The following is a 27,115-nucleotide window of genomic DNA, read 5'->3' on the forward strand; positions in this document are numbered from 1 at the left end:
CAGGCCCGCAAAAAGCTCCCCATATTCTCTAGGGCTCCCACTGCCTTAAAATATAGACTTGCATTTATCTTGGCCACATTAACGAGGTCTGTTTGACCAATACATTTATATTTATGATGACTGAGGGCAGATTATGGTTGTTAAAACTTGTCCTCGGGACATGAAAACACTCCTCTGTCATTAATACATTTGCTAATATAAACTATGATGTCAGGTCAACGTAAAGGGTAAAAATGTTCCTAAAGTACGCGCACATCATTTTTTAAAGCAATTGAGCCTAATGGAATAGCAAAGGTCATCATAACAAACCATTACAGTCTTCGTCTTGGCTACGCCGGCCACAGAAGAACCTCCAAGAAACCGTCATCATTCCTCCAATGTTATGGCATCCAGACGACAGGGATGGCTCACAAGTGAGTCATCCGGGCTCAGATCCGCAGTAGCTATGTGAGTGCAGCACAATCAATTATTCATGTGTTTACAGAGAGCTTTCCTGGTTGATGTTAACCAGAGCTGCTTGCAAAGGACAGCTCTCCAGCTGTCCTCAGCCATCCCGGGCCTCCAACTAACAAGTCACTTTAATTGCTGGAGAAGCCATCTGGAAGGTGAGCCTCCCCAGCCCAGGCCCTGAGACTTTATTAGGTGCAAAAATATTAATCAGGGATAATTATGACAATACTTTATATACAGGACTCTCAGAAAAATCCTAAAGAGGGTGAGAGAAGGTAGACTTGACCCAGAACCCATTAGGCTCAATGGGGATGGACTATTGAGGACCCGGGTCAGGGATGCATGGAGAGCAAGAGAAGAGAATGAAGGGGAAGACTCGGAGGCTGTGAGCTCCAGTGCAGAATGCTGTGTGAAGGCTAAGGCACATGACTGAGGACCACCAAGGGTGAATGCTTTAGATTGGTCAATAGCCAAATTGACCCACCCATCCAAAATGGCCTCAGGAGAAGGTGGATGGGAAACAGGACCCACAGGCTGTCCAAGAAGACTAATGCTGTGACCAAGGGTAACTCCTGCCTTGGAGCTGGGGCAATGTGGGAGCTGATAGCTCCACTGGTCTGGCCAGAGTTGTGTCTGGGTTGTAGCCAAAGCTGTGGCCTCACTTCTTAGGAGGGTATGGTTAGAGCAGATGGGGAATGGGGGAACAACAGGCACATTCTTTATTAGATAGATTCCAAGGACTTGGTGGTACTGAGAGATTTTTTTCCCTCTTGTTTGAAATGAAGTGATTTACAATGTTGTCATAACGTGGGGCTGGTGAATGTAGTGTGGTTGGTAAAATGCTTGCCTAGTATGCATGAAGCCCTGGGTTTGATCCTCAACACTACCTACAACTAGGTGTGGTGGTGCACACCTGTAACCCCAGCACTCAGGAGATGGTGCCAAGAGGGCCAGAAGTTCAGTCATCCTTGGCAATATGGCGAGTTTGAGGCCAGTCTGGGCTACATCAGACTCTACTTCAAAAAGAACAAACAAGTAAATGAATCTGTCACAATAGAGCTGTCCCAACTCACTGCACCATATCTAATAAGGTAGCAGAAGTAAACTGTCTTCTTGTCAACACGAGCACAGTTAAAAAGGCATTTAGACAGGTGTGGTGGTGGACATCTCTCAGCCCAACGCTGTCGAGTCTCAAGCAGGAGGATTATGAGTTTAAGGCCATCCTGGGATATGCAGCTAGACCTTGTTTCAAAAATATGCAGATAGATAGATAGATAGATAGATAGATAGATAGATAGATAGATAGATAGATGATAGACAGACAGATGATAGATAGATGAGTTAAGAAGGCCTGTGGTATAAAGACGAAGCTAGCAGATGGAGAGAGGACATCTCTCCTCAGTACACTAGGCATCCTTGGGCACTTCCACCACTGGGTGTTGTCATGAGGCCAGGGCTGTGGAGGGTCTAGCGGTGGGGTCACTTTATCTCCTGCAGGTTTCCCATGAATGTGCCATGCCTGTTGAAAAGGACTCCTGAGCTCTGCCACAAGTTTCTCTAGATACCAGAATGACATTTCTCAAAGGGCCAAATGAAATACAAGCACATGTTGACACAGGCCTTTCCAAAGCCTTCAGATGGGCTGTTCTGTCTTTGAAGAAGACTGAGGCATGCTGGCCTTCTCAAACTTATTGTTCCATGGCCTTTTTTTTAAGAGCGTACACCACACACACACACCCTGGCACTCAGGCTTCCACTCTGGAAAATGTAGCAGAGGGGTTTGCGACCAACAACACTCCCTCTAGATGCCCGGTCAAGGTCGTATCTGAAAGGCACTCCACCACTTCCAAGGAACTCAAATCCAAGTGATTCCTGACTTAGAACAGTCCAGCTTAGGACTTGATGATGGTGAGAAAGTGGTGTGCATTCAACAGAAGCCCTTAGATTTGAGGTTTGGGATATAAGGATCTAAGTCCAGATGTTTAGCATCACATTAAGAAGACAGGTGCATCTGTAACTCCAGTCAGGGAGGAGGGGGAAATGGACACAGATGATCTCAGGGACTCCCTGGCCTGTCAGCAAATTAAAAATGGTGAACTTCAGATTAACCCTGGAGGGGTTTATAGGAAAACATCTGACATTGACTTCTGGCATTTTTACACACAAACATACACACATGAAAATGAAGGTCAGGGGCTTGTTACATGACCCAGACTGGGCATGTGATGGTTAGTTTTGTGAACTTGACACAATGTAGAACCATCTGGGAAGAGAGTCTCAATGAGGCATCATCTACACTGGAGTGTGAAGAAATCTCACTGAGCATAATCAAGCAAGGGAGTATGTATGCATTCATTTCTCTCCCTGCTCTTAATTTTGGGTGCAACCAGCTCCCTCAAGTACCTGAAGCCTTGACTTCTCCACATGATGGACTGTAACCCGGAACTGTTGGCTTAATAAGCCTTTCCTCCTCTAAGGTGATTTTGGTCATGGCATATTATCACAGTAATATAAACCAAACGAGGACAGGCCTCAGACTCAATTCGCAGCCCAATCATGGTAGTCTTGTACTCTTGATGAGCCCCTGGCTCCGTCCTTCAAGGGCTGGGATTATAGGTTCATACTACCACACCTGCTCCATTCTGCTTTCTTTCTGTTCTGGTGTGCCTGAGTTGCTACTTCCTGCTGGCAAGTTTCTAGGTCTTTCTGTGGAGTGCCAAGACAGCAAGCCTTCAAGGTTACCCACCAGAGTCATTCCACAGCCCCACTCCTGCTTGGCAGCCCTGGGTTTCACCTCGCGGCCATGATTGCCCCATGAAGTTGCCATGCATAGAACACCCGCAAAGGACAGATCTTGGGGCCCGACCTCACATGTCCATCACTGGCGGTTGTGAGCTCTTTCTGAAGGTTTGTGATGGTCCTGGTCCTATATTTCAAGTGAATGTGATCAGTATCCAAAGTAAATGGGACATCAGCTTTGCCCTTAGTACTAACCCACTCATTAATTATAAAATAAACACATGTGAATGGCCTTTAAATCTTACTGACAGTGGGCTTGAGAGATGCTCAGAGCTTCCTGAGGTCATTGGCTTCTCTGTCTTCAAGCAGAACCCTTCATCCAATGGGCAGAAGGGAAGTGTTACATGAGAAGGGTGTCTGGGTACCCTCTTCCATTTGGGGGTTGCTCTGCAGTGCTAGTTCTAGCTACCCCACACAAGGTTCTGTCCAGAGACAATGAGGGGGTTCACCTGAAGTGGTGAGCCATGGGGGAATGGATGCCATTTTTACAAGGTGCTAGGAATATGGGTCTGGGGCCAGTAGGATGACCTGGGGGTAAGGGTGACTGCTGAGCCTGATCACCAGACTTGAATCCCAGGGAGAGAACTGACTTCAAGTTGTCCTCTGACCTCCACTTGTGTATCATGGCACTTGCGCGCGCGCGTGCACACACACACACACACACACACACACACACACACACAGACACACACACACACACATTTAATATACTAATACATACATATATATTTAAAAATAAAGTAAAATTTTAAAAACAAAAGAAAGTCACCTTCCTGAAGCAGAGAAACACAGGGCACCTAGGAGATCCTCCACTTCCTTCAGACAGAAATGTTTCTACTACAGAAAACTAGATGCAGGCACAAGATTGCTTTTTCCTTTTTTCTTTATTTTTATTTTTTTTTTTTACTCAAAGTGGGCTGAGCTATCATTCACCACCGCTAGACGGTGCCATTCCCTCTTGGGGCCATTTCATTCTGTTCCTATGGAGAGCCATCATTTCCCTGGGCAAGATCAAATCTCATCTTAGACACCCAGGGAGTTCCTCTCTGATGTCACTGTTTGCCCCCACACACTAGGAAAGATCTTGACTCCTTAGTAGGATGTGCAACGCTTTGCTTCAAGGATAGAAAATCTCCTTGCTTTTCACAAAGCTGGGGGCCAGCCTGAATGCTCTAGAGAGCTGGTTTTGTACCCTGACATTTTAGAGGCGTTCATTGAGTTAAAGGATCCATCAAGTCTTTACAGACACTTTCTACGGATTCAGGAGGATCTATGGAAAAATTAATCTCTCCAGTGCTTACTCTTTATTAAGCCTCTTCGAAAGCCAGCCCTGGGCTTGAGGAAAAAAGTAAAATGTCATCATTCCAACCTTACTTGGGAAAGTATTTAATTTCCATTGTATGCATGATGTCCAGGGGTAGCAAAACATTCTGGGACATTCTTCTGGCTTATACAGCCTTCCTCCTGTCTTCTTTCCTCTCCCCAAAGAAGGGTAGGGAGATGATGGACATCTGCTGCCTTGGCGAGAGAATGAGAAGTAGAAAAATTACTCCATAATTATAAACAGAGCATTTTGATAATCCCTTCATTCTTCAAGAAACTCGATGAAGTCCTTCTAAATTTGCAAGACTGGATTTCTCTGCTTTGTGTGCTGGACCCAGAAAACACTGAGACAGAAGATCTGAAAGAGGAAAACTTGGAAATCACAGACTCAAAGAAAAAGCTGAAGAATCATTTCAAGTGATGTCAGTTTCGAAGATGTTTCTGAGAGACATCTGCTGTCCCAGAACATGGAGTTCCCATCACTGGCTCAGAAGGTACACAGGGTCTCCCACTCTGATCGTCCCTGGATTTTCCAGAGCAAAATACTGTCCAAAGAGGGGCAGCTTTCCATACAACGATTGTTCTGAAGGGTCACACAGGCGGTAACTGCAACAGGAAAAGACCTTGATGAGTCACAGCGAACAGGAAGAGCTTGAAACCCGCGCGCGCGCGGCTTTGTCAGGGCTGAAGCAGGTGTCCACCCACTCAGGCAGGCTGTGCCTAGAACCAGGGTCCAGTCAGACCTAACAGCCCAGCACCCCCTGGGGAGGACCGGAGCGCCACAGGCCAGTTGGAAGCACCAAGGCATGGCCAAAAGTTACATCCTGATGGCTTTTCACTCTAGTGATGTTTTCCTTTTCCAGCATCAAGGAATGAGGTGGCTCAGTGGTTAAGAGCACTGGCTGCTCTTCCAGAGGACTGAGGTTGGGTTCCCGGCACCCACACCAGGAGGCTCACAACTGCCTGTAACAGCTGGATCACACTTTGTCAGCACTGCACACACATGACACACAGACACACGAGCAGGCAAAGCACTCATGCGCATAAAAACAAACAAACAAATAAATAAGTTTAAAATTTAAGAAAGATTTAGAATTTTTAAAAGAGAAAAAAAGTTAGATATTCCATATGCCTGGACATGGCCTATAATTTTTCTTTTGCCTCACAGCTCTTCCACATACGTCACCTCATCCAAGGTCCTGGACAGACTGTCACCCTCTCCTTTATGTCTTTCCCTTCCTCATCCCTGGCTGCCCAGATCAGAGGTCCTCGGAGAGTACCATTGACTCTGCTCCCTTTATTTCCACTCCGACTGTTCCAATGTTGCTGCTGACATGCCCACGCTACCTTAGAAGTGGAATGTAGCAACTTCTTAGCCAACCTCTCTCCAGTTTTCATTCCCCCACACCAACTTAGTGTGGACACATTCTATGACCGTCATTTTTTTTTCAAAGATTTGTTTATTTTTATACGCACGCACGGGTGATTTGCCTTCATGTACGCCTACGTGAGGGTGTCAGGTCCCCTGGAACTGGAATTACAGACACTTGTGAGCTGCCGTGTGGATGCTGGGGATTGAACCTGGGTCCTCTGGAAGAGCAACCAGTGCTCTTAACCCCTAAGCCATCTCTCCAGCCCCATGACTGTCTTTTTTTAAAAAGAGATTTCTTTATTTTTATTTAGGTGTACAAGCGTTTCTCTGTACGTGTATATGAGCGTCACATGTGTGCAGTGGCTGAGGAGGCCAGAAAAGCGTGTTGACTCTCCTGAAGCTGGAGTTACCAGTGATTATGAGTGCCCCATGTGGGTGTCGCGGGAACCGAACCCAGGTCCTCTGGAAGAGCAGCTAGTGCTTTTCATCACTGAGAAATCTCTCCAGCCCCATGCTGTCTTAACTTCACACTGATCTTATCATTCTTCAACTAGGAAACCCTCTGTCTCTGGCTCCCCAGTGTGTAAGGAATAACACTGGCCTTCCCCACATGGTGTACAACGCCTCCTGCCTGGCCACCGCCAGATTTCTCAAACCTTTCTCTCCTGCTACTTACGGCACCCACACAACACTGCAGGATAACCCACTGTGCTTTACCTGGCTTGGAGACTCCCTAACCATCCCTCCTCCCCTTCCCCAAGCAGCAGGATCCCACCCTTTCCTCCAGGCCCAACCTGTCCCAGGGAAGAAGGCCACAGTCCCACAAGCCAGGGGCAATTTCCTGTTTCTTGATTTCTCTGCTCTTGCCACTTTTTGTCCTACAGGTTCAGGTCACACATCTGTCTGTTCTATGGGACAAAGTGACCCTGGGGAACTGAAAGTGTCCAATTCCCTTGTCCCACTTACACCTAGTTCTGGGCCTCATCAGTCACCCCTGGCCCCACACTTGCTTGTTGAATGGACAGGAGTATTGGTAAGTGACATTCTTAAAGACAGTATGAGCTAGATGTGGTCATCCAGCACTCAGGAGACTGAGGCAGGAGGAGGGAGGCAAGGTCAAAGTCAACCTGACTACAAAGCGAGACCTTGGGGGTGGGTGGATAGGAAATTCGCCTTTGTCAGGCAGAAAACTCAAGAAGCCCTGAGCCAATGCAGAAATATCACGGTAAGAGCCCGCCTCCAGCAGGGGAGCTTGATTCTGCTTCTCACTTAAGCTAACCCCAATTCTACAACACTCTTCTATTTAAAACATTAATATTGAAAGCATTGATTTTGTTCTACTTCACCTTTAAAACAACACACTGTAAAAACATGGTTCTAACTACTCTTCAAAACAGAAATGGCCGCTGAGAACAGAGGCCCAGACAAGACCCCACATGTGTGGGGTGGTGTGGCCACAGGCAGAAGGTACAGCCTAGGATAGCCTTGATCTCATGGCCCTCCTACATCCGCCTCTTCAGGGTATCTTTCTGGTGTGTGCTACCACAACCAACAGAGATCTAAATGTTCTGCTGAGAAAGTAGACCTGAGGCAAGATCTCCTGTGGTCCAGATGGGCCAGGAGCTGACTGAGGCTGGGAGACCGTGGCACTCATGAGCTCTGCTGCTGCCATAACGGGCCTGTGTGACACTGTCCTGGCTTAGGAGGTGCTGCGGAAGGAAACGGGGGTCCTTTGGTGTGCCAGGCTAGCACCCCAGCCCCTGAGCTACCGCACCAGAATATATAAATGTGTGAAATTGTCAGAGAATAAATTAAAAACAATAACTAATAAAGAAGCAAAAGCTGAACCTGTCTCCTCTGGAGCCCCCAACCCCTCCCCAGCATGTGGGGTGACAGTGTGTCTCCCGTTTGCTGCTATCTATAGTCCTGCTATGGGGCCTGGCACACGTCAGCCATTCAAGAGAGGAGTGGATGGATGGATGAACAGACGGATGGATGGACAGACGGATGGGTGGATGGGTGGACGGACGGATGGACAGATGGATGGTTGGGTGGATGGACAGATGGATGGACGGATGGATGGATAAAGCTGCTATTCTGGGCTATCTCAGCTTGCCTAGCGTGCTTCCTCATGGTATAGCTTGCAGTAGCCTTGGACCATGAACCCAGGCATCTCTTTTTACTTGCCTCTCCCTTGGTCACCATGTGATGAAAGAGGTTTTGGGGATGGGGGAGGGAGGAGATAGCAATCATTTTTGTGGCTTGGCATATTTTGTTCCTAGGCTCTACACTGTGGGGCTGTGTGATCTACCTATCTCAAGGAAGTCCTGTACCTCTCGCATACTTGCATAAGCACCAAGTACTTCCCACATGACTTCAGCCCCTGCTACAAAGCCTTGATAGGCGTGTGTGACTCACCTATACAGGTGAGTCTCAGAGCCCAAACCTATGTGCCCAGGATCCTGTATCCAAATGCTAATCTGATACCAAAGCCCAGTCCGAGGATCAGGATTTCAAAGGTATCTCATCCTCTAGCAAGGATGCTGCCACTCCTATATTTACATCTTCCTAAGCAACCCTCCTCCCCAGGCCTGGTAAGAATCCAGAGATTCAACAATCACTTTAGCCTGGCCAGTTCCTGATTGCCAGGTGAGGGAGACAAAGTGAAGTCAACAGCGGCCCCTGGTGGACATAACTAGGCATTGCAAGAGGTGTATTCCAAGCCTTTTCCTTCGATCTTGACTGATGAATGGATCTTCTCTGACTTTATCTATATATCTATATCTACATCTAAATCTACATATATATACTCTACCTATGTATTTATATCTATATCTCTCTCCCTCTCTATATAAACACATGTGCAACCTCTGTTGGCATTAACAAATTAAAGTAAGATAAGACCTTACTTTATAGCTCAGAATGACCTGGGACTATGTAGACTATGGTTAGCCTCCAAATATGGCAATTCTTCTGCCTCAACCTCCAAAGTACTGAGACTACTAATGTCAGTGACCACACTGAGCAATAAATTATATTTCAAAGAACATTTCTCCATGTATTTCATTTCAATGCACATAGAACATGCAATTACTCTGATATGCAAGAGGTCTTAAAACATGTTTTTTAACCTAAACAGAGGTCTCAAAGGACTGGACATTGTAGCTCAGTGGTGCAGCTTCTGTCTTGAGGCTCTGAGCTCCATTCCAGCACTCAAAAAAAAGAATTCAAACAACTCCTCCTCCTCCAACTAGACATCCCCATCCTTACATGGCAGTGTGAATGGAAACATTTTGTCATCTATAAAGTGCTGTGCACTAGTGAGGAGCAGGGGTGAGTCACACTGTCCTGTTTCCTCACATCAGTGACCAGGCAGGGCTACAGGCAAGGTCCCTCTCTGCTCAGTCCCCAGGTGGAGATCACAAAGCCATGGGCAGTCCTATGTCCATCCCACTTCCGAGACCTCCTAGTCTATCTCCATGGCTGGGTTCTGAGGTGAGCATCATCGTGACAGCTCCCTGAGGGGTGACACATAGACACTGCCTCCACCCCTGGCAACCGACGGGATAGATTAGGTGTCATCAAAAGAAGTCAGCCTCAAGAATGGAAAGTTCTTCTGGCTTCTCCTGCTCTCAAAAGCGTCAAATTGATACAGGAAGCTGTCAAGGACCGAGTGTGCTAGGGCCTGTGGTCAGGACCTGATCACCTATTGAAGATGATACAAATTGCTTTATTTCAGTTATGAGAAGTCCTGTAAATTTAGTTCTTACAAATATAGAAACCGAGGCCTCAAGATCCTAAGCATGCTGAAATGGAACTCTTATAACAGAGTGCTTGCCTATCATGCCCAAGATCCTGTGTTCCATTCCCCTAAGAAACAAAGCGCCCACTTCAGCCAGTCCTTTAAGAAAGAGCAGAGTGGGGCTGAGAGATGGCTCAGAGGTTAAGAGTACTGACTGCTCTTCTAGAGGAATTCCCAGCACCCACGTGACAGGTTACAACTGTCTGTAGCTACAGTTCCAGGGGACCCAACACCCATGGCAAAACACCAATGCACATTAAATAAAATAAAATAAAAAAAAGAAAGAGCGGAGTGATTCCATCCTCCTCCTTCCCCATGAGCAGACAATAAGGCTCCCCGTGCTTGTCCTAACCAGACAATGCTGGAATAATTCCCTGTGGTAGGGGTCTTGCTTTGTCCAGCTGGGCTCTGACCACATAGAAGCAAGGCCAGGCAGGTGGGTGGGAGGTCAGCCTCTCCGCCCCACACTTTCAATGCAAAGCAGCAGCAACCCCTGGGTACCAGTGATACCCAGAAGAAAGGGGCTGTGTGCTCTGCCTGTGATTTATACCCTGCAGCGGGGCCTCTCCCTGTCCGATTTATGACCACCTATCCCAGGAAGAACATAAATCACTATACTCACAGCATTTTAAATCTCAGGGAGAACTAGAAGACACCTTGGCTGCCTGCACTGTCTCCCTGGGTATTAAAAGCAATTAAGGCAGGATAGCTGGGCTGTAGGAAGCCTGCAGAAGATCAGGCGGTGAGTATGGGCTCCTGTGATTCCTGCTTCCTGCTTCCTGCCCTTACCCTGTGTTTGGCGCCCATTATTCTCTTTCTACAAACATAGCCTCCCAAGAGAGGGGCTCTGACAATACAGAGAAGCCGCCCCAATGCTTTGAGGAGTCTGTTCTCCAAGCACCAGAGCCTTTCACAGTCAGAGGGAAAGGAGATCTGAGACCAGGGAGTGTGCGAGGGAGAGATGAAGAAATGCAGGGTGACAACCAGTTCTGGAGTCGTTTGATGCACACAGAGACTTACCCAGTTTTACCCCCATTTCTTTTATTTTATGAGGACCAGAGCCATGCCTGGTGGTACAAGCCTATAGTCCAAGCTACTCGGGAGTCCAAGACAGAAGAACCACAAGTCCAAGGATTACCAAGGCTACAAAGTGAGCTCAAAGCCAGCCTGGATGACTTAATGAGACCCTGCCTCAAACTAGCAAGTAAGAGCTGCTTAAGAGCACTTGCTGCTCTTGCAGAGGGGCCCTGGTTCAGTTCCCGGCACCCACATGGTGGTTCACAGCTGTCTGTAGCTAGAGTTCCAGAGGATCTGACATCCTCTTCTGGCCTATGTGGACATCATACGCACACACACACACACACACACACACACACACACACACACACACACACGCTGCACACAAATACATGTAGGTAAATACCCACACACATAATAATAGTAATAATAATAATAGCAAAATTTAATAAGAAGTAAAAAAAGATGACGGGAGACAGAGCTCAATGGTAGAAGGGCTGGCCTAGCATCCCCAAGGACCTGGATCCAGTCCCTAGAATCCCAGAACGGAACAGCCAGGGCCTGGCAGAAGGGGACATGCTGATAGTCACAGTGCTGCAATGGCCGGGTCTCTTTCCGCCGCCCAGCCTGTCCTTTCCCTTTGCTCTATCTCCTTGGTTCCATGGAAAATGAAAACACTAGACTTTCCATTGCTCGGATGTTGACTAGATGGGAACGAGAGCTGCAGCGCGTCACTGTCATCTCTGCCCCAAAGCCTGCTCCTCTGCAGTACCTGCCTAACATAGAGACATTCCCCACAGTACCTTACAGGAGTCCCCTTTACTCTCTGGAGATACTTTCCAAGACCTCCACTGGGAAGAGCAAACCATAAGCAGTATGGCACCCTGGACATACTGGTTTTCTTCTGTACATACCATCTACTCAGTGGCCAGGACTCCCGAAAGCTCCCACTCCGCATGGGTGTGGTGTTTCCACAGGTCCCTTTTACAAACATTAATAAACATGGCCCCTCGGACACCTGAACCTCAGGATGAGACCCCGTCCGCCTGGTTCTACCTCTTCAGCGTTTCCAGAGGCTCCTTCCCGTCCATGACTCCGGTGTCCGGATCCACCGTTGTCAAAAGGCACCTGGACACAGATAAAGCATCATGCAGGGAACAGAGCAGAGAGGCAGCCCTTGCCCCTCCCCCCACGGGGACAAGAAAGGGCCTCACCTGGTGCAAGCCATCACCCGTTTGAGTTCCACATCCCCAATGAGGAGCTCATTCCAAGAATCCTAGAGAGTAAAGAACAAGTTCCCATGAGCACCTCTGGGCCCTCACCTGTGCAACGACTCATGGGGAGTCACACCTAATGATGTCATTACATCAGGGGGCGTGGACTTCACCTCAGTCTGGAGAGGCCAAGGGACACCCCACACCTTTTGAGTTCCCATTCTTCCTAAGCAATGTCAGGCCTCTCTCCTCTTTGAAAGCTTACCCAGGCATGACATCCTAGGTTGGATCCACAAAACTGTATAATCGGAGCATGATGTCACACACCTTCTATCCTAGCACTTAGAAGGTAGAGGCAGGAGAACCAGAAGTTCTAGGCCAGCCTTGTTATATAGCAAGTTTGAGGACAGCCTGGGATACACCCGGCCCTGTCTCGAAAACAAACGCCAAGTCGCTGTGTGATCTGGTGTTCTGATTTCCCATCCATCTCCCCTGCAGCTCCAGTGTCCCAGCTCCCACAGGGACGACCTCTCAGGTGTTGGCCTGTGGGCAAGGCTAGTGCAGACTGTGCCTCAAGGTCAAGCAAGTGAGTGGACTGAGCCCCTGCAGACTCTCAAGTTCAGTGAGAAACAGGGTATATACATGAAACATTGAAAAATAAAAGGATACTCTCTTTTTAAAAACCCAGGGCAAATGGAGTGGCGCAGTGAGATAAAGTGCTGGTTGCCAGCTAGCCACCCTGAGTTGGGTCCCCGGGGAGAGGGAGAGAACCCACTCTAGTGAGTCGTCCTGTGGCCGCCATACATACACTGTGGTGCGCATGCGTATACACACACACACACACACACACACACACACACACACACACATCAATCAATCAATCATCAGTCAATCAATGTGATCATTGACTGTAAAAGTGAAAGGCCACAGAAATAAGTGAGGATGGGGGGGGGGTGTGTTAAATGTGTACATAAAAATGTCACAGTGAAATCCATCATGTTGTAAATAAAAGCACAATAGACTTCCAGGAAACTTAAGAAACGCATTCTAACCCAGCGTGCTCTGTGTCGGTTGAAGCGCAAACGAGGATCCTAGGAATCAGGGGGAGCACGCCAGGCGAGGTTGGCTTAGGAAAAGCCTGTAGAATAGCCAAGTGGGCAAAAGGGGGAGGGGACCCCAGCCAGGGAGGAAGTCAAAAGGAAGGCAGGGCTGGCCTTAGTGTGCCTGAGGTCCTTCATCCCCAACTCCAAAAAGAAAAAGAAAGAAGTCACCACTGAGAAGGAAAAAAGGACATGGAAGGAGGTCAGGCCTTCCCCCACAAGGGAGGAAGCGGAGCTGGTGGGGGCCGGAAGCAAGTATCTGAGGTGAGCAAGGTGTTGGTGTCAGCATCTGGCAAAAGAGTGTCCTAAGTTGCAGCCTTAATCCTGATGGTTCACGTTGTTCTCCATATGGCTCCGGCATGGGTTTTGTTTGGCTCGGTTTCGTTTTTTATTTTTTATATTTTTAGACTTAATCATTCTAATTTATGTGCGTGAGTGTTTTGCCTGGGCGTGTGTAAGTATGCCATGTGTGTGCCTGATGCCCACGGAGGTCAGAAGAGGGCCTAGGATGCCTTGCCTTGGAACTGGAGTTAGGGATGGGTGTGAGCCACCATGTGGGTGCTGGGAACTGAGCCACGCTCCTCAGCAAGTGCTTTTTTACGGCTGAGCCAGCTCCCCAGACTCCTCGGCTTGGTTTTAAGTTAACATGGGTCCTGTCTCTATGTCACAGTAAGTTAGGAAACTGGGCACAGAAGATTCTAGTAACCACAGCCTGTCCCGTGAGCACGTCTCCAGCAGGGGCCACTGTGGTAATAAAACACATAAAAGGATAAAAGGAAGCTGAGGACCCTGATCAGGGAATTAATTAGTCATGACTTAGAGAACTATTCCCAAAGCCTCTTCTAGGAGGACATTAAGACATAGAAAACTAAGGCAGGGCCTGGAGACATGGCTCAGCGGTTAAGAGTGTGTATTGCTCCTGCAGAGGGCCAGCCTTCAGTACCAGGCACCCACTTCAGGCAGCTCACAACCACTATAATGCCAGCTGTAGGGGATCTGACACTCTCTTCTGGCCTCCAGGGGCACGTGCATTTATGTGCATATACAACCCACACACCCCCACATATACATAATTAAAAATAAATCTTTCTATTTAAAAGAAGATTGCCAAGTGTAACGGTATACCCCTTTAATCCCAGCACTCAGGATGGATTGCTCTGAGTTTGAGACCATCCTGGTCTACATAGTGAGTTCCAGGCTAGCCAGGGTTACATAGTGACATAGTGAGATGCTTCTCTCTCTCTCAAAAAAGTGGGGGGGGGAGGTTTATAAAAAGGAAAATTAAGGTTAAAAAAAAAATTCCACCATCTGGAAAGAGCCTGTTTAGCAAAGGGAGGGAAGAGGAGAAAATCTCTTCCTACTGACCTCACACCGGGCCTGGAAAGGTGTTGACCCAGCGGAGTCCATGGGAGTCTTCCACTGGGACACACTGGCTGGAGGTAATGACTCTGAGGTGGGCTCAGAGGCAGAAAGGTCTGGACAGAGCCGAGTCTGGCCTGGGTTTGGGTAACAGTGCTGCAGGTCCAGTTTGCTGTTTGGAGAGCTTTTATGGGAAACAAGGAAGTCAGCTGTGCCACGATAGCAGAGGAGCTTTGACTGACTTGAGTGTTGGGGGGGGGGGGAGGGGCGGGGTTAGGGCCTTTTAAAATTAATTACATATGTGGTTGACTTTAAATTTTATTGTTTATTTATTTTCGAATGTGTGTGTGAAGGAGGGGGAAGGGATGTGTGTCCTGCCTCTCCACAAGTTCTGGGACCAAACTCCCGTTGTCATGTTTGTGTGGTAAATGCGAGCTGAGCCAGCTCAGAGGCTTAGCCTGGGTGTTTTTGAGAGACAGAGAGCCACTGAAGGCTGTTGAGCAAGGCAGTCACATGGAAGAGTGTAAGAGCTCCCACGGGGCCCCTGGGAGCTTGTCCCTTGCCTCTCTAGGGTTCAAGAGGGAACGCTTTGTGGTCCAGACATGATGATGTATCGGAGTCTGACCTAGCAGGTGGCCAAGAACTGAGAATCACAAGGCCAGTGCGTGTGACTGGGCCTGGGAGGGGTGGGGCAGAGGGAGGAGTCAGGAGCAAAGGTCCAGGGCTAAGCTCTGTGAAAGAGCGTTCAGCCCCAGGCAGAGGCTGGAACATGAAAAGGTCTCTGGGTAGGAGAAGAGCCTGAGGGCAGCCTGGGAGAGAGAATGGACCTTCTTTAGCAACAGAACTCAGCCCTTCAGAGGAAGCCCAGGGCTGTATGTACCTAAGGAGTGACAGGGGTAGTGACAGATTAGGCAACGCTGGGGGGGGGGGGGGGGGGATGGTGAAGATCACTGAGAAGGGGGGAGGGAGGGAGAGAGAGAGAGTCACTGTATAAGGATGTATGCATTTCTCTCACTGCAGAGTCACTGTATAAGGATGCATGCAGTTCACTCACTGCAGTCACTGTATAAGGATGCATGCAGTTCACTCACTGCAGAGTCACTGGATAAGGGTGCATGCAGTTCACTCACTGCCCAGACACTCACCATCTTCATAGGAATGCACATGTTTGGATCTGAGACTATGCAAGGAATGTTTTCTATAAAATACCAGAAGAGAGCTAGCTGGATGGCTCACTGGTAAAGACACTTGCCACCAAGTCTGAAGACCTGAGTTCAATTCCTGGGACCCACACAGCTGAAGGAGAGAACCAACTTCCACAGTTGTCCTCTGACCTCCACATGTGCACTGTGGCATGTACACACACACAAAATAAACAAGCAAACAAATAAATAAATACAATGTAAAAAATTATCAGGGCTGGATGTGTGGGAATGGCATTCCTAGATTGCTCTTTTCCCAGCATTCCTTGTCCACCTTCCATAAAAAAGCTGAAAGACAGAATTAGTTCCCCAAAATAAGGGGTTAGAATTCAGTCACTCAATCACTTGGCCTAAGTCTCTCCCTGGAATCCAAGGACACTGGAGAGGTAAGGGCCTCTTTCTTGTCTTCTCTGCCTCTCCCATTCTATACACAAAAGGCATGACCAGATATAAATTCCTATTGGAGGGCTGACATCTTCACTGGGTACCCACAGCTGGCCTCCATCACCAAGCCTCCACACCAAGGCTTCTTAAAGTTTTTCCCAGGCACAACCACTTTTTATCTTTTTTTTTTTCTTTTTCTTTTTTTTTTTGAGACAGGGTTTTCTTTTTTTTTTTTTTTTTTTTTTGAGACAGGGTTTCTCTGTGTAGTTTTGCGCATTTCCTAGATCTCGCTTTGTAGACCAGGCTGGCCCTTGAACTCACAAAGACCCACCTGGCTCTGGCTCTGCCTCCCGAGTGCTGGGATTAAAGGCATGCACCACCACCGCCCGGCCCCAACCTTGAACTCATTATGTAACTGAGGCTGGCTTTGAACTCCCAGTCTTCCCGACTCTCTCTCCTGTGCTTGGATTACAGTGATGGATCTCCTGGAAATAACTGTTACACCTTCCACAAAAGAAAAAGAAAGAAGCTGTGCAGGCCAAATGTTACCTCTGCGTAAACGCCACATCCTGAAATGACAATGTTGGGCCTGAAGTTAGTCGCTTTCACTATCTTCTCCATCCTGGAGTTGAGATCTTCCAAGGATGCCTCAGAAAGGACCAAGAATGGGCTTGCATCTGAGTAGGCCACCTGACAAGGAAACAGATTTTGGGATACAATGTGGCCCAGAAATGCCTCATAAGGGACACCATGGGTCTAGTCCCTGAAAATTCAGCCCCCCAACACACACACACACACACACACACACACACACACACACACACACACACACCTTTATAATTATTTTTCTTTTTCTAGTTCTTTACATAGAAATGTCACAGCAATTCAAAGCCTTAACTGGCCTTGCAGAACTGCATGGCATTAAGAAGGGGTTGGAGAGATGGCTCAACAGTTAAGAGCACTGGCTGCTCTTGCAGAGAACCAGGGTTCACAGGGTTCAATTCCCAGCACCCACATGGCAGCTCACAACCATCTGTACCCCCAGTCCTAGGGGATCTGATGCCATCTTCCGGCCTTCATAGGCACTACACATATGTGGTACACAGACATACATTCAGGTATACCACCCATACCTATAAAACCTTATTTTATTTCATGAACAGAACATGACGTCAGAGTCCGAGAGCTGTCACTAGACATGTTTCCTTAAGGACATCACCTGAGCATCCATTTCCTTAGTTTAATAAGGTGGTCAAGTTTGATGGCTTCATTACATTTGAGAAAATACCTGCTAGTTCTCTAGGTGCCTATCTTTATGCAGCCGTCAAATTGATGTGAAGTATGAATGTTGGCTCTCGTTTTTTAACACTAAAGTTGTCTAGCCCTACCAACCTACATCATGGTGAGTTCCTGCAGCCTTACACCTTGAAGAAACAACCCGACCATGTGACATCTGGGGCTCTCTACACCTGTTTCACATAGCTGCTTCACATACCTGCTCCACACATCTGCTCCATGCACCTGCTCCCCACACCTGCTCCACACACCTGTTCCACATACCTACTCCACACATCTGCTCCACATACCTCTTCCATGCACCTGCTCCCCATATCTGCTTCACACACCTGCTCCACACACCTGCTCTAATTTGCACTTGTAATCTGACACGTAGTTGTAAGAAAGCTAGAAAATTTGGACCACACTGTTACAGAAATGACCAAAAATGATACCATTGTAGAATAAATAGTGCTGTGGAATAATCCTTCTGTACACTGTGGATATGTATTACTCTCATTGGTCAATAAAAAGCTGACAGGCCAGTAGTCAGGCAGGAAGTACAGGCAGGACAGCCAGACACAGAGGACTCTGGGAGGAGGAAGGGTGGAGTCAGTGAGAAGCCAGCCAGCCAGCCGCAGAGGGAGCAGGACATGTTGGAGGACCAATAAAGCCACAAGCCATGTGGCAGAATGTAGATGAATAGAAATAGGTTAATTTAAGTTGTAAGAACTAGTTAGTAATAAGCCTGAGCTATCAGCTGAGCATTTATAAGTAACATAAGCCTCAGTGTGGTAATTTGGAAGTGGCTGCTGGGATGGAAAACTCCACCTACGAAATAGTATTGTATTTCTATTGGACCCAGAATGCTTACATAAATAGGAAAGTAGATACTTCGGGGGAGTGGAGGCTCTCCCAAATCAAGAAAAAAGGAACCCCACCCCTGTACCCATCCTGGCAGGAATGAGTATATTCCCAAGAGACACTTGTGGCTCTCCCTTTGGCTATGAGACTATAGACACGAAAGAGTCCAAGAAACTGGAATATTCCCAAGGAGAGAAGAAAAGGGCTGGGGCCATGGTGTCAGCCAGGGGCGGAGGCTTGTCTCTCAGGAAGAGATTGCACACATTTCTGACAACTTTCAGGAGAGACTAGAACCTGGATAATGGTGACGGGCAGGACTTATTAGTTCTGCATACCTCTGGCCCTCTATTTAGAAGCCTGACTCATGAGGGCTGTCAGGGCCCAGGCTTTGAGCATGGCAAGCGCTTTCTTTCTGCCTACTGCTTGGAGTCTCTGGAGTCTGGAGGTTGCCACGAATACCACGTCATTTAGCATATCAGCGATGTGTCTGTCACACATGGGAAGACTCACACAACTTTCCTCTGCCCTCAGACCACACCGAGCCTCTCACAAGCCTCTGACCTGGTCCTTGGGCCGGAACTGAGCCCTTATCTGGTGAGAACTTCTGGGGCTCATGTGGGGCTCGAAGTGCACCAGGCGCACGGGCCGTGTCTTCAGGAAGCTGGTGATCCACTGAGCAGCCGCCTCTCCACAATCCCTGCCCTGCACCTCCAGACCGTGTACTCTGCAGTGGGGGACAGGGAAACGGGCAAGGACAGTTCAGAGGCTCCGAGTAATGTAATACTGTATTCCTGGACGGATCAGAAAAGCTGCAATGGTCCACCTGGGACATGGCCAACATCCCTTCTTCATCGGCGGACCTTGCTTTAGTCCATGCCTGCCTCAGGACCACTGTAGACACAAAGTGGAATTGAAAGTGCTGTTTCCAGCCTTGCTTTTCCCATTTGCAAAAGCCGCTGAAGCATACCCGTGTCTCCCTACCTGAAGGGTGTGCTTGGAGGATGAAGGGAGATAATAGGTTTGAACTGTACTGAGTTTTCAGAAGAACATGAACAGACCGGGGAGGCTTAGTTGGTACAAGGGTGAAGGGCCCAAGTTCAACCCCCAGAACCAAGCCTAAAATCAGCCGAGAAGAGCCTTCAGTGAGGGACTGCCTAAATCAAGTTGGCATGTAGGAGATTGTCTCGACTGTTAATTGTAGGAAGACGCAGCCCATTGTGTGTGTGTGGGGGGGGTCATTTATTGCAGTAGTAGGATTTGAACCTAGGACTTTGTGCATGTTAAGCAAGCACTCTACCACTGAGCCACATCTCCGTTCTTCTTTTTATCTTGTCTTCATATTTTCAGGCAGGGTCCCACTGAGTTAGTTGTCCAGGCTTCTGTTGAAATTATGATCCTCCTGCCCAGCCTCCCTCCTGCTGGGATTACAGGCTGATGCCACCAGGCCTGACTGAGATGAATAGACTATGGGTTTCCTTGGACATTCATGTTTTTGTTGTTGTTGTTTTAAATTGTTGTAGTTTGTTTTTGTTATTTGGGTTTTGGGGGATTTCTTTCCTTTTTCTTTTCTTTCTTTCTTTCTTTCTTTTTTTTTTTTTTTTTTTTTTTTTTTGAGACAGGGTTTCTCTGTGTAGAGCCTTGGCTATCTTGGAACTCACTCTGTAGTCCAGGCTGGCCTCAAGCTCAGAGATCCACCTGCCTCTGCCTCCCAAGTACTGAGATGAAAGGATGAAAGGTGTATGCCACCATGCCCAACTCATATTACATATTAATTACAAATGCAGAAACAGGGGTTGGAGATTTAGCTCAGTGGTAGAGTGCTTGCCTAGCAAGCACAAGGCCCTGGGTTCGGTCCTCAGCTCCGGAGAGAAAAAAGAAAAATGCGGAAACAGTCAGGTATAGTGGCACACGCCTTTAACCCCAACACTCAGGAGGCAGAGGCAGGTGGATCTCTGTGAGTTTGAGGCCAGCCTGGTCTGCAGAGTGAGTTCCAGGACAGCTAGAGCTGTTACACAGAGAAACCCTGTCTCAAAAAAAAAAAAAATGCAGAAACAATAACAAAAGTATAATTAAGCCAAGTCATTGTCCCACAGTGGGAAAAAGGAAGTTCTAGCTGTGATTTCTTAGACGCTAAGCCAGGTCCTGGAGCACCCGCCTTCCCACAGCCCATCAGTGCTGAGGAGGTAGGCTTCTGTATGAGTTCCCCAGCAATGTCCGCCTCCCTCCAACCTCCACCTGAACGCAGGACACCTCTTCAGTGCAGGGACACACTTCCTACCTGCCGCTGTGCTTGGTCCTGGATTCTTGGGTGGAACTATTTTTCTCTTAGTTTCCTGTCGATGTGGTTTTTTGCCCCCATTGCTTTCTACCTTGGACTTATTAATTAACTAATTTATGTTTGAGTTGGGGTTCAAACCCAGAGCTTCGCGCATGCGAGGCCAGTGTTGTACTACCGGGTCACGTCCTCAGCCGGCCACATTGGGCTGTGGTGCTCCTTGTCCCTACACCAACTATTTCCTCATTTCTCCTCTCGCGATGCAGAGGACTGAGTGCTGCGGGGGGAGGGGGTCATGTGCAATCAATGGCTCACTGTTGATCGTGTGCTTTCCGGAGACCCTCCATTGCACACACTTCCTAAAAATTCCAAGAGCATATGCACAATCTGGATTTCAATACAAATATATATCTTCAAACATGTATATATAGGACATGAATGTGAAGAGGGACTATGCATGGGAGGAAGAGGTCTAAAGGAAAGGGGGGACAAAAAAATCTCACGTTTTCTGTTATATGTAGAATCTAGATTTAACTATCTATCTATCTATCTATCTATCTATCTATCTATCTATCTATCCATCATCTACCTATATAAAGACAGGGTTTCATGTAGCCCAGGCTGGCCTTGAATCCACCACATAGCCAAGGATAACCTGAACTTCAGATCTTCCTGCCCCTACCTCTCCTGCTGGGATTACAGGTATGTACCACCATGTCTAGAAAGCTATGTAGTATCAAGAGTAAATCCAGGGCTTTGTGTGTGGTAGGCAAATACCCTACCCCTGAGCTGCATCCCCGACCCTACATATACATATGTGATATGAAATATTGAGACAGTTATTTGCAGGGAAGAAGGAACCAATGGAGGGTACAGGACAAGGGAATACAGGGTTAATATGAGCAACATACCACGTGTATGCGTAAAAACGTCACAATGAAACCCGTCTATTATTTCGTAAGCTAACTGTGGGTTTAAACAATGAAACGCTAAAGTAAAGAAAAATTGCGTGCATATTTGGTCCCCTGGGCCAGAGGCCTGCTCTACTCACCTGCACTGGAGTAGTGGGTTTGTGGTGGGGGGTGTGATGGGCAGCAGCAGGTCCTTTGTGTAGGCTGCACTGAGAGTCAGGGTGTCATTGTCGCAGGTCAGGGAAATCAGGACCAAGCGAGGTTCCTGCCGGGCAGTGACCATGTTCCCGTCTTCATTGACCACAAGCCAGAACCTGACAAAGGAAAACCAGCGCAGACCGCCTCAGCCACTACCAGAGTCACAGTTACCCACCTCATAGTTCCTCCCTGTAAGAAGCCTGGAGGGTGTGTGTGTGTGTGTGTGTGTGTGTGTGTGTGTGTGTCTACCTGTCTGTCTGTCTGTCTCTACTGAGCATTGCCTTGGCAACAAACAAGTCTGACACTGTGTGTTAATTTTAAAGGGTCGAATAACCACTCAAGAATTAATGCATAACAGGTGGGACACTTGGAACCAAAGATGTTAATTATACTTTGCTCCAGTTGCCAGGACTTTACCACGTTCATTAAACATGTCCCGAGAAGATGTTAAGAATCCACTTCACAGAAGGCCAGAGACTTGCCGGAAGCAGTGAATTCCCAGGAACAGAAAGATGGAGTTGTTCCTCAAGGAGTTTGCAGCCACAGAGCTCAGCTGAACAACAGGTGATGCCAATCCCATACACCAACCCCTTTTATTTATTTTTAATGTATGGGTATGGGTGTTTGTGGGCATGTATGTATGTGCACCACATGCACGCAGTGCCTGCAAAGGCCAGCAGGGGGCATAAGAAAACCTGGAACTGGAGTTACCAGTGGTTGCCAGCCTCTGTATAAGGGCTGGTACCAAAACCCGGCCCACCTGCAAGAGCAGCAAGTGATCTTAATTGCTGAGCCATCTCTCCAGCCCTGCCCACCACATGTTTAAATACTGGGTGCTGTGAATTCTGCAATTTGCTAAGAAGGTCTAGTGTTCATCTTTACCATACTTTTCTAGCCCACTATTCCCCGGGCTTGGAGATACTTCCTGAGAAAGTGATAACTGGAGACAGAAGAGCAGTCACTGTTTCCAGAGGAAGAACAGTGCATCCCCTCTCCGCTGGCTGCCAGCGGAGTGAAGACTTGGGGGCAGAAACTGAAGCAGAGGCCGCGGAGCAGAGCTACTTACTGGCTTGCTCCCCATCATTTACTCTCTCTGCCTTCTTAAACAACCCAGGACCACCAGGCCAGGGGTGGTGCTGCCTGCAGTGGGCTAGGCCATTCCACATCAATCATTAATCAAGAAAAATGCCCCATGGACTGGCCCATAAGGCCAATCTGATGAAGGAATGTTCTCAACTGAGGTTCCTTTTCCCAGAGATCTATCTCTAACTTGTGTCAAGTTGACAGAAAAAAAATGATACAGAACACTATTTTACCATTTTATGTCTATGAATAATTGGGCATTCATATGATTGAAATTAAATGCATTATAGGAAGAGATATGTGCAGTAGAAAAAGCGAATATATGACCTATTATATCATCAATCAAGGTAGAGAGCCACCCTCATTTAACCCCTTGCTAACCAGGTCCTCCTTCTCTTGATCCCCAGCCTGGAACAATAATCAGGCTCCTTTAGTACTCTCACTCACGTGGCATTTTTTTTTTTTTTGAGATAGGTATGGTGGTTTGAAAGAAAATGGTCCCCAAAAGGAGTGGCACTATTAGGAGGTGTGGCCTTGTTAGAGTGGGTGTGGCCTCACTGAAGGAAGTGTGTCACTGTGGAGGCGGGCTTTGAGGACTCACTTATGCTCAAGCCACACACAGTATCTCAGATCACTTCCAGTTGCCTGAGAGTCAGGATGTGAGAGCTCTCAGCTCCCTCTCCAGCACCACATCTGCCTGCATGCTGCCATGCTCCCCACCATGACAATAGTGGATTAAATCCCTGAACTAAGAGCCACCACAATTAAATGCTTTCCTTTATAAGAGTTGCCATGGTTGTGGTGTCTCTTCACAGCAACAGAAACCCTGACTAAGACAACAGGGTTTCCTTGTGTAGCCCTGGTTGTCCTGGATCTTGCACTGTAGACCAGGCTGGCCTCAAACTCACAGAGATCCACCTGCCTCTGCCTCCTGAGTGCTGGGATTAAAGGTGTGTGCCACCACCTGCTGACTTCTGTCATTCTTGATTCTTCTAGAAGCTGTACTGTTGCTTTACTTCAAATAATGTTACCACCCTCTCTGGCAAGTCTGTGTGGGCCCTGGATTCCAGCTCTTTGGGTAAGAGACCAAGAACCCGGGACAGACCCAGCCCAGACGTGGACCATGAGTAACATCACCCATGTGAAGTAGGGCGTCATGGCAGCAGTGCGTTCAGTCCCATGTGACCTTCACCGCTGTTTCCCAGACCTTCCATCTTTCCAAACTGCACTCACTGAGCAATGGCTCCCCACACCTGCCTCCTCCAGCCCCGGAGCCTCCACTCCGCTTTCTGTCTATGAATTTGGAGTCAATCGATAGGAGCTGAAATCCTGCACAGCTGGTCCCTCTGCCCTGCTCATTTAAATTAGCGTTCTGTTTCCATTGTTCATCCAGGTTATGGCAGGCACTCGACCTCCACTCCTTTCCAAAGCTGGGTGACATTCCACCATCTGCACGAGCCACATTTGACTTGCTCTCCGAATCCATTGGTGGACATTTGGGCCATGTCCACATCTTACTTGCTGCTCTGCACAGTCAAGTTTCAATGTTGCCAAAAAAAACCCCACATTCCCTTATACTCAAGCCTGTTCTGCACTCCTTCTGGGAACATACCAGAGTGTGCCAGTCTGTAAGCCCGGGATTTATGCCCAGCTCTCTAGAATGCTGCACCGACTTACCTGGAAAGTGTCTAACCATTTTCTACTGTTTCAGTGTAAGCTGCTGACCTCCTTTGCTAAAGAAAGTCTCCCTGAGTGCCCCCCAGATAGCCTCCGGGACCCTTCCTGTTTCCCAGCACTAGTCACAGTCCCCCGGTGAAGAAGCTGCTGCTGCTGATAATGATGATAATTATTATTATCATTATTATTATTATTTTGGTTGATTGGTTGGATTTTTTTGTTGTTGTTTCTTTATTTTCTGCCTAAGTTCCCTGGGAGCTTGTGACAAAAGTGACGAGTTTGCCACCACAGCTGCGGTCCAAGTTCGAAACATGTTTTCTGAATCGATGCGGTAGTCAAATAGTCAAATGTCAATGCCCTTTGCCTCTGGGGCTGACAGAAACTAATGTCAATAAGCTACTGTATGTGAGACCCCACTCTACAAAGCGGGGAATATTTAGGATTCTTGACTGCCTGCAGCGGAGGTGAGCGGCGCACTTTTAAACTTTGTTGGGAACGGCTGTGTCTGGGTGAAAGGAGGGAACGAGCGTTTAGTTTTCAAGTGGGGGTTGGAAGGCAGGGAGCGTGGCAACCAGCCAGATGGCCTTGGAGCAGCCGCCTCCAGCCTCCAGTGATCTTTGTTTCCGAGACACGGAGAACTGCAAAGCACAATGTGATAAGGGTCACACAAGACAAGGTCCACACCATGAGGAGGAACCCACCGGCCCACAACCACCCACCAACCTTTTGTAAAAGCCGCCTCAAATCAGCCAAGGGACAAGAAGGGTTTGGGACAAGAATCTCCCTTTCTTCCCTCCCTGAGCCGGTCTATCAGCATGTCCACTGGGCTGACCTGGTCAGCTAATGGCTGGTGTTAGCTTTAGAGACCTGAGAGCAGAAGTTACAGCACCTGTCAGTCTGTGCCCTTTGCCGAAGGTGAGGCTCTGAGGATCCTAAAAGGGGGCCTTCCAGTGAGGTCCAGAGCTGGTGGGAGGCTAGACCCAAGAGGGCAGAGGTGTCCTTCCCTGAAGCCTTGGAGTCCACACCGGTCACTCCTCAGCCAGACTTTTAATGGCTGTTTACAAAATCTCAGTGGCTAAAGACAGCACAAATCTCAGGTTCAGTTCCCCCTCACCGCCCCGCCCCCCGCCCCGTGGAGCTTTTCTTTATCTGACAAGAGTCTGGGGGAAATAACACTTGCAGATTATTGTTATTTTTAACTGCAAGAAAGTGTTCAACTGCCGCGAAAACGATGATCCATGCCTAGGTGCCCCCTGCGCTCTAAGATCAATTGTCTTGGTTTCTCTATCGAGTTTAACGTAAAAAGTTAAAAGTAAAGTGACCGAGGGCCAGTCCCTTCCGGCTGCGTAGGTGGAAGGAGTTTGAAGTTTCTGCTTGCGGATTGGCCGGCGTGGGGCACGTCTCATAAGGAACACAAGATTTTTCTCCTGGAAGTGAGAAACCTGCAGACTCCAGAGTTCCAGGTCCCCCGAGTTGGCTGGTGGAGGGTGAGGGTCACTCCCCCGCCACCCCACCCCACCCCCGTTTCCCCGCACCCTTCCCTAGCTCCTGGTCCCTTGTCTGGGAAGGAAGGACCCTGTGAGGAGACTCCTCCACCTCCCCGCACCCACACAGCCTAAGTCAGCGTGGCGCAAGCGCCGGGCTCCGCGTACCTGTCACGCAGGTGGCCACAGCGCAGCCCCATGGCCGTGCACTCGGCCTCGCACACCGACACCCCCTTGCAGGACTTGATCGGGTAGATCCAGAGCTGGGACACGGTCCCCACCTGCCGCAGCCGCTGGCGCGCCCGGGGACGCGTGATACACCAGGCCACGATCCCCAGCGCCGCCACCGCAGCCAGTCCTAGCGCGGGGACCCGGGTCAGAATCCAGGAGCCAGAGGCATCCATGGCCGGAGCGGGCCGGGCGGGCGCTGATACACCAGCTGGACTAAATGCGACTGTCCCTGGTGGCCTGGGCCTGGGCCTGAGCCCAAGGGCCCGTAGCTCCTGACCCTTCCCCGCCAATCCAAGCTGAGCATCTTCACTCGGCCTGGGCGGGAGGTGGTGGCTCAGCTGTGGAGGTTCTCACCCTTTGTCCCCACCTCCCTCCTGCCCTCTCTCCCTCCCTCCTTTCTCCCCCCATTCACTCACCCCGACCCTCCCCCTATGATCAATCAATGTAGGAAAACAGCTTATTTACGCGTTTGTAGGGTTGTTTATTTGACCTAAAACACACAACGTTTGCCTAAACACGGTGTGATTTTGAAATTAGAAATCAGGCTGCTGGGCAGCCGCCCCTCTGGGGACTGCCGGAAGCAAGCAGTTTGGCAGCAGAAGAGCTTCCAGCCAGCTGGGATCTGAAGGTGGAAAGATCTGACTAGGCCCTGAGGCTCTCCAGGGCCGGGCCAGGTCTGCTTCTCCACACCTGGTGCCTCAGCTATCTGCACAGCCTGAGACCAGAACTCGCCCTTAGACAAGCCCCCAGGCTCTTTCCCTGCAGGTCCTGCAAGGTGAGCTCTGACACTTGTCACTGTCTTAAACAACAAAGCCAAAGCCAACAAGGTACCTTAGGCACCTCAGGCTCCTGTTTGAAGTGTCAAGTTGTTAAAATGTCAAGTCTTTATTCAAGACTATTCTAATGGTGAGAAAGCTATTTCTCTACTACACAGGGCAGGGTGATTGGACTTTGTACTGGAGCAAGGAATTTGACAGCGGTGGTGGGCAGGGAAGCGTGTGAGTGGCTGCCAGCCGCAAGGCAGGAATGAAGATTTCTCTGAAGAGAAGCTTTTGCCCTGACTCTGGCTATCGGACTATTGAAACAGTGGACCCC

The 27,115-nt window shown here is 48.6% G+C and overlaps 2 protein-coding genes across 2 annotated transcripts in view; both read right to left on the reverse strand.

Moving 5' to 3' along the window:
- Positions 1–4,153: 4,153 nt before the first annotated feature.
- Positions 4,154–26,315, reverse strand: Mtarc1 (mitochondrial amidoxime reducing component 1). Its single transcript, XM_052737925.1, has 7 exons — positions 25,958–26,315; positions 21,488–21,661; positions 18,723–18,885; positions 16,572–16,712; positions 11,978–12,039; positions 11,820–11,891; positions 4,154–5,178 (listed from the first exon to the last, which is right to left on the reverse strand). Exons 1-7 carry the CDS (start codon positions 26,191–26,193, stop codon positions 5,052–5,054), a joined length of 975 nt encoding a protein of 324 aa, XP_052593885.1. The 5' UTR covers positions 26,194–26,315; the 3' UTR covers positions 4,154–5,051.
- The window catches only part of Mtarc2 (mitochondrial amidoxime reducing component 2), a 44,734-nt gene continuing 39,183 nt past the window's right edge, over positions 21,565–27,115 (reverse strand). The window contains exon 8 of the mRNA XM_052737923.1: positions 21,565–21,661. The gene's annotated coding sequence lies outside the window, so the exon portion shown is untranslated. The remainder of the gene's footprint in view (positions 21,662–27,115) is intronic.

The sequence above is a fragment of the Peromyscus californicus genome, unplaced genomic scaffold (genome assembly GCF_007827085.1).
Source record: "Peromyscus californicus insignis strain IS unplaced genomic scaffold, ASM782708v3 Scaffold_14__1_contigs__length_90479793_seg_2, whole genome shotgun sequence".
Classification (NCBI taxonomy): Eukaryota; Metazoa; Chordata; class Mammalia; order Rodentia; family Cricetidae; genus Peromyscus; species Peromyscus californicus.

Bases quoted from the DNA above. Each gene is read 5' to 3' on its own strand.
- Mtarc1 (XM_052737925.1), bottom strand. From the start codon at position 26,193: ATGGATGCCTCTGGCTCCTGGATTCTGACCCGGGTCCCCGCGCTAGGA. The intron at 21,662-25,957 runs GTACGCGGAGCC...TTCCTTTGTCAG, and splicing joins TGTGGCCACCTGCGTGACAG to GTTCTGGCTTGTGGTCAATG. The intron at 11,892-11,977 runs GTGAGGCCCTTT...ATCTGTGTCCAG, and splicing joins CGGGTGATGGCTTGCACCAG to GTGCCTTTTGACAACGGTGG.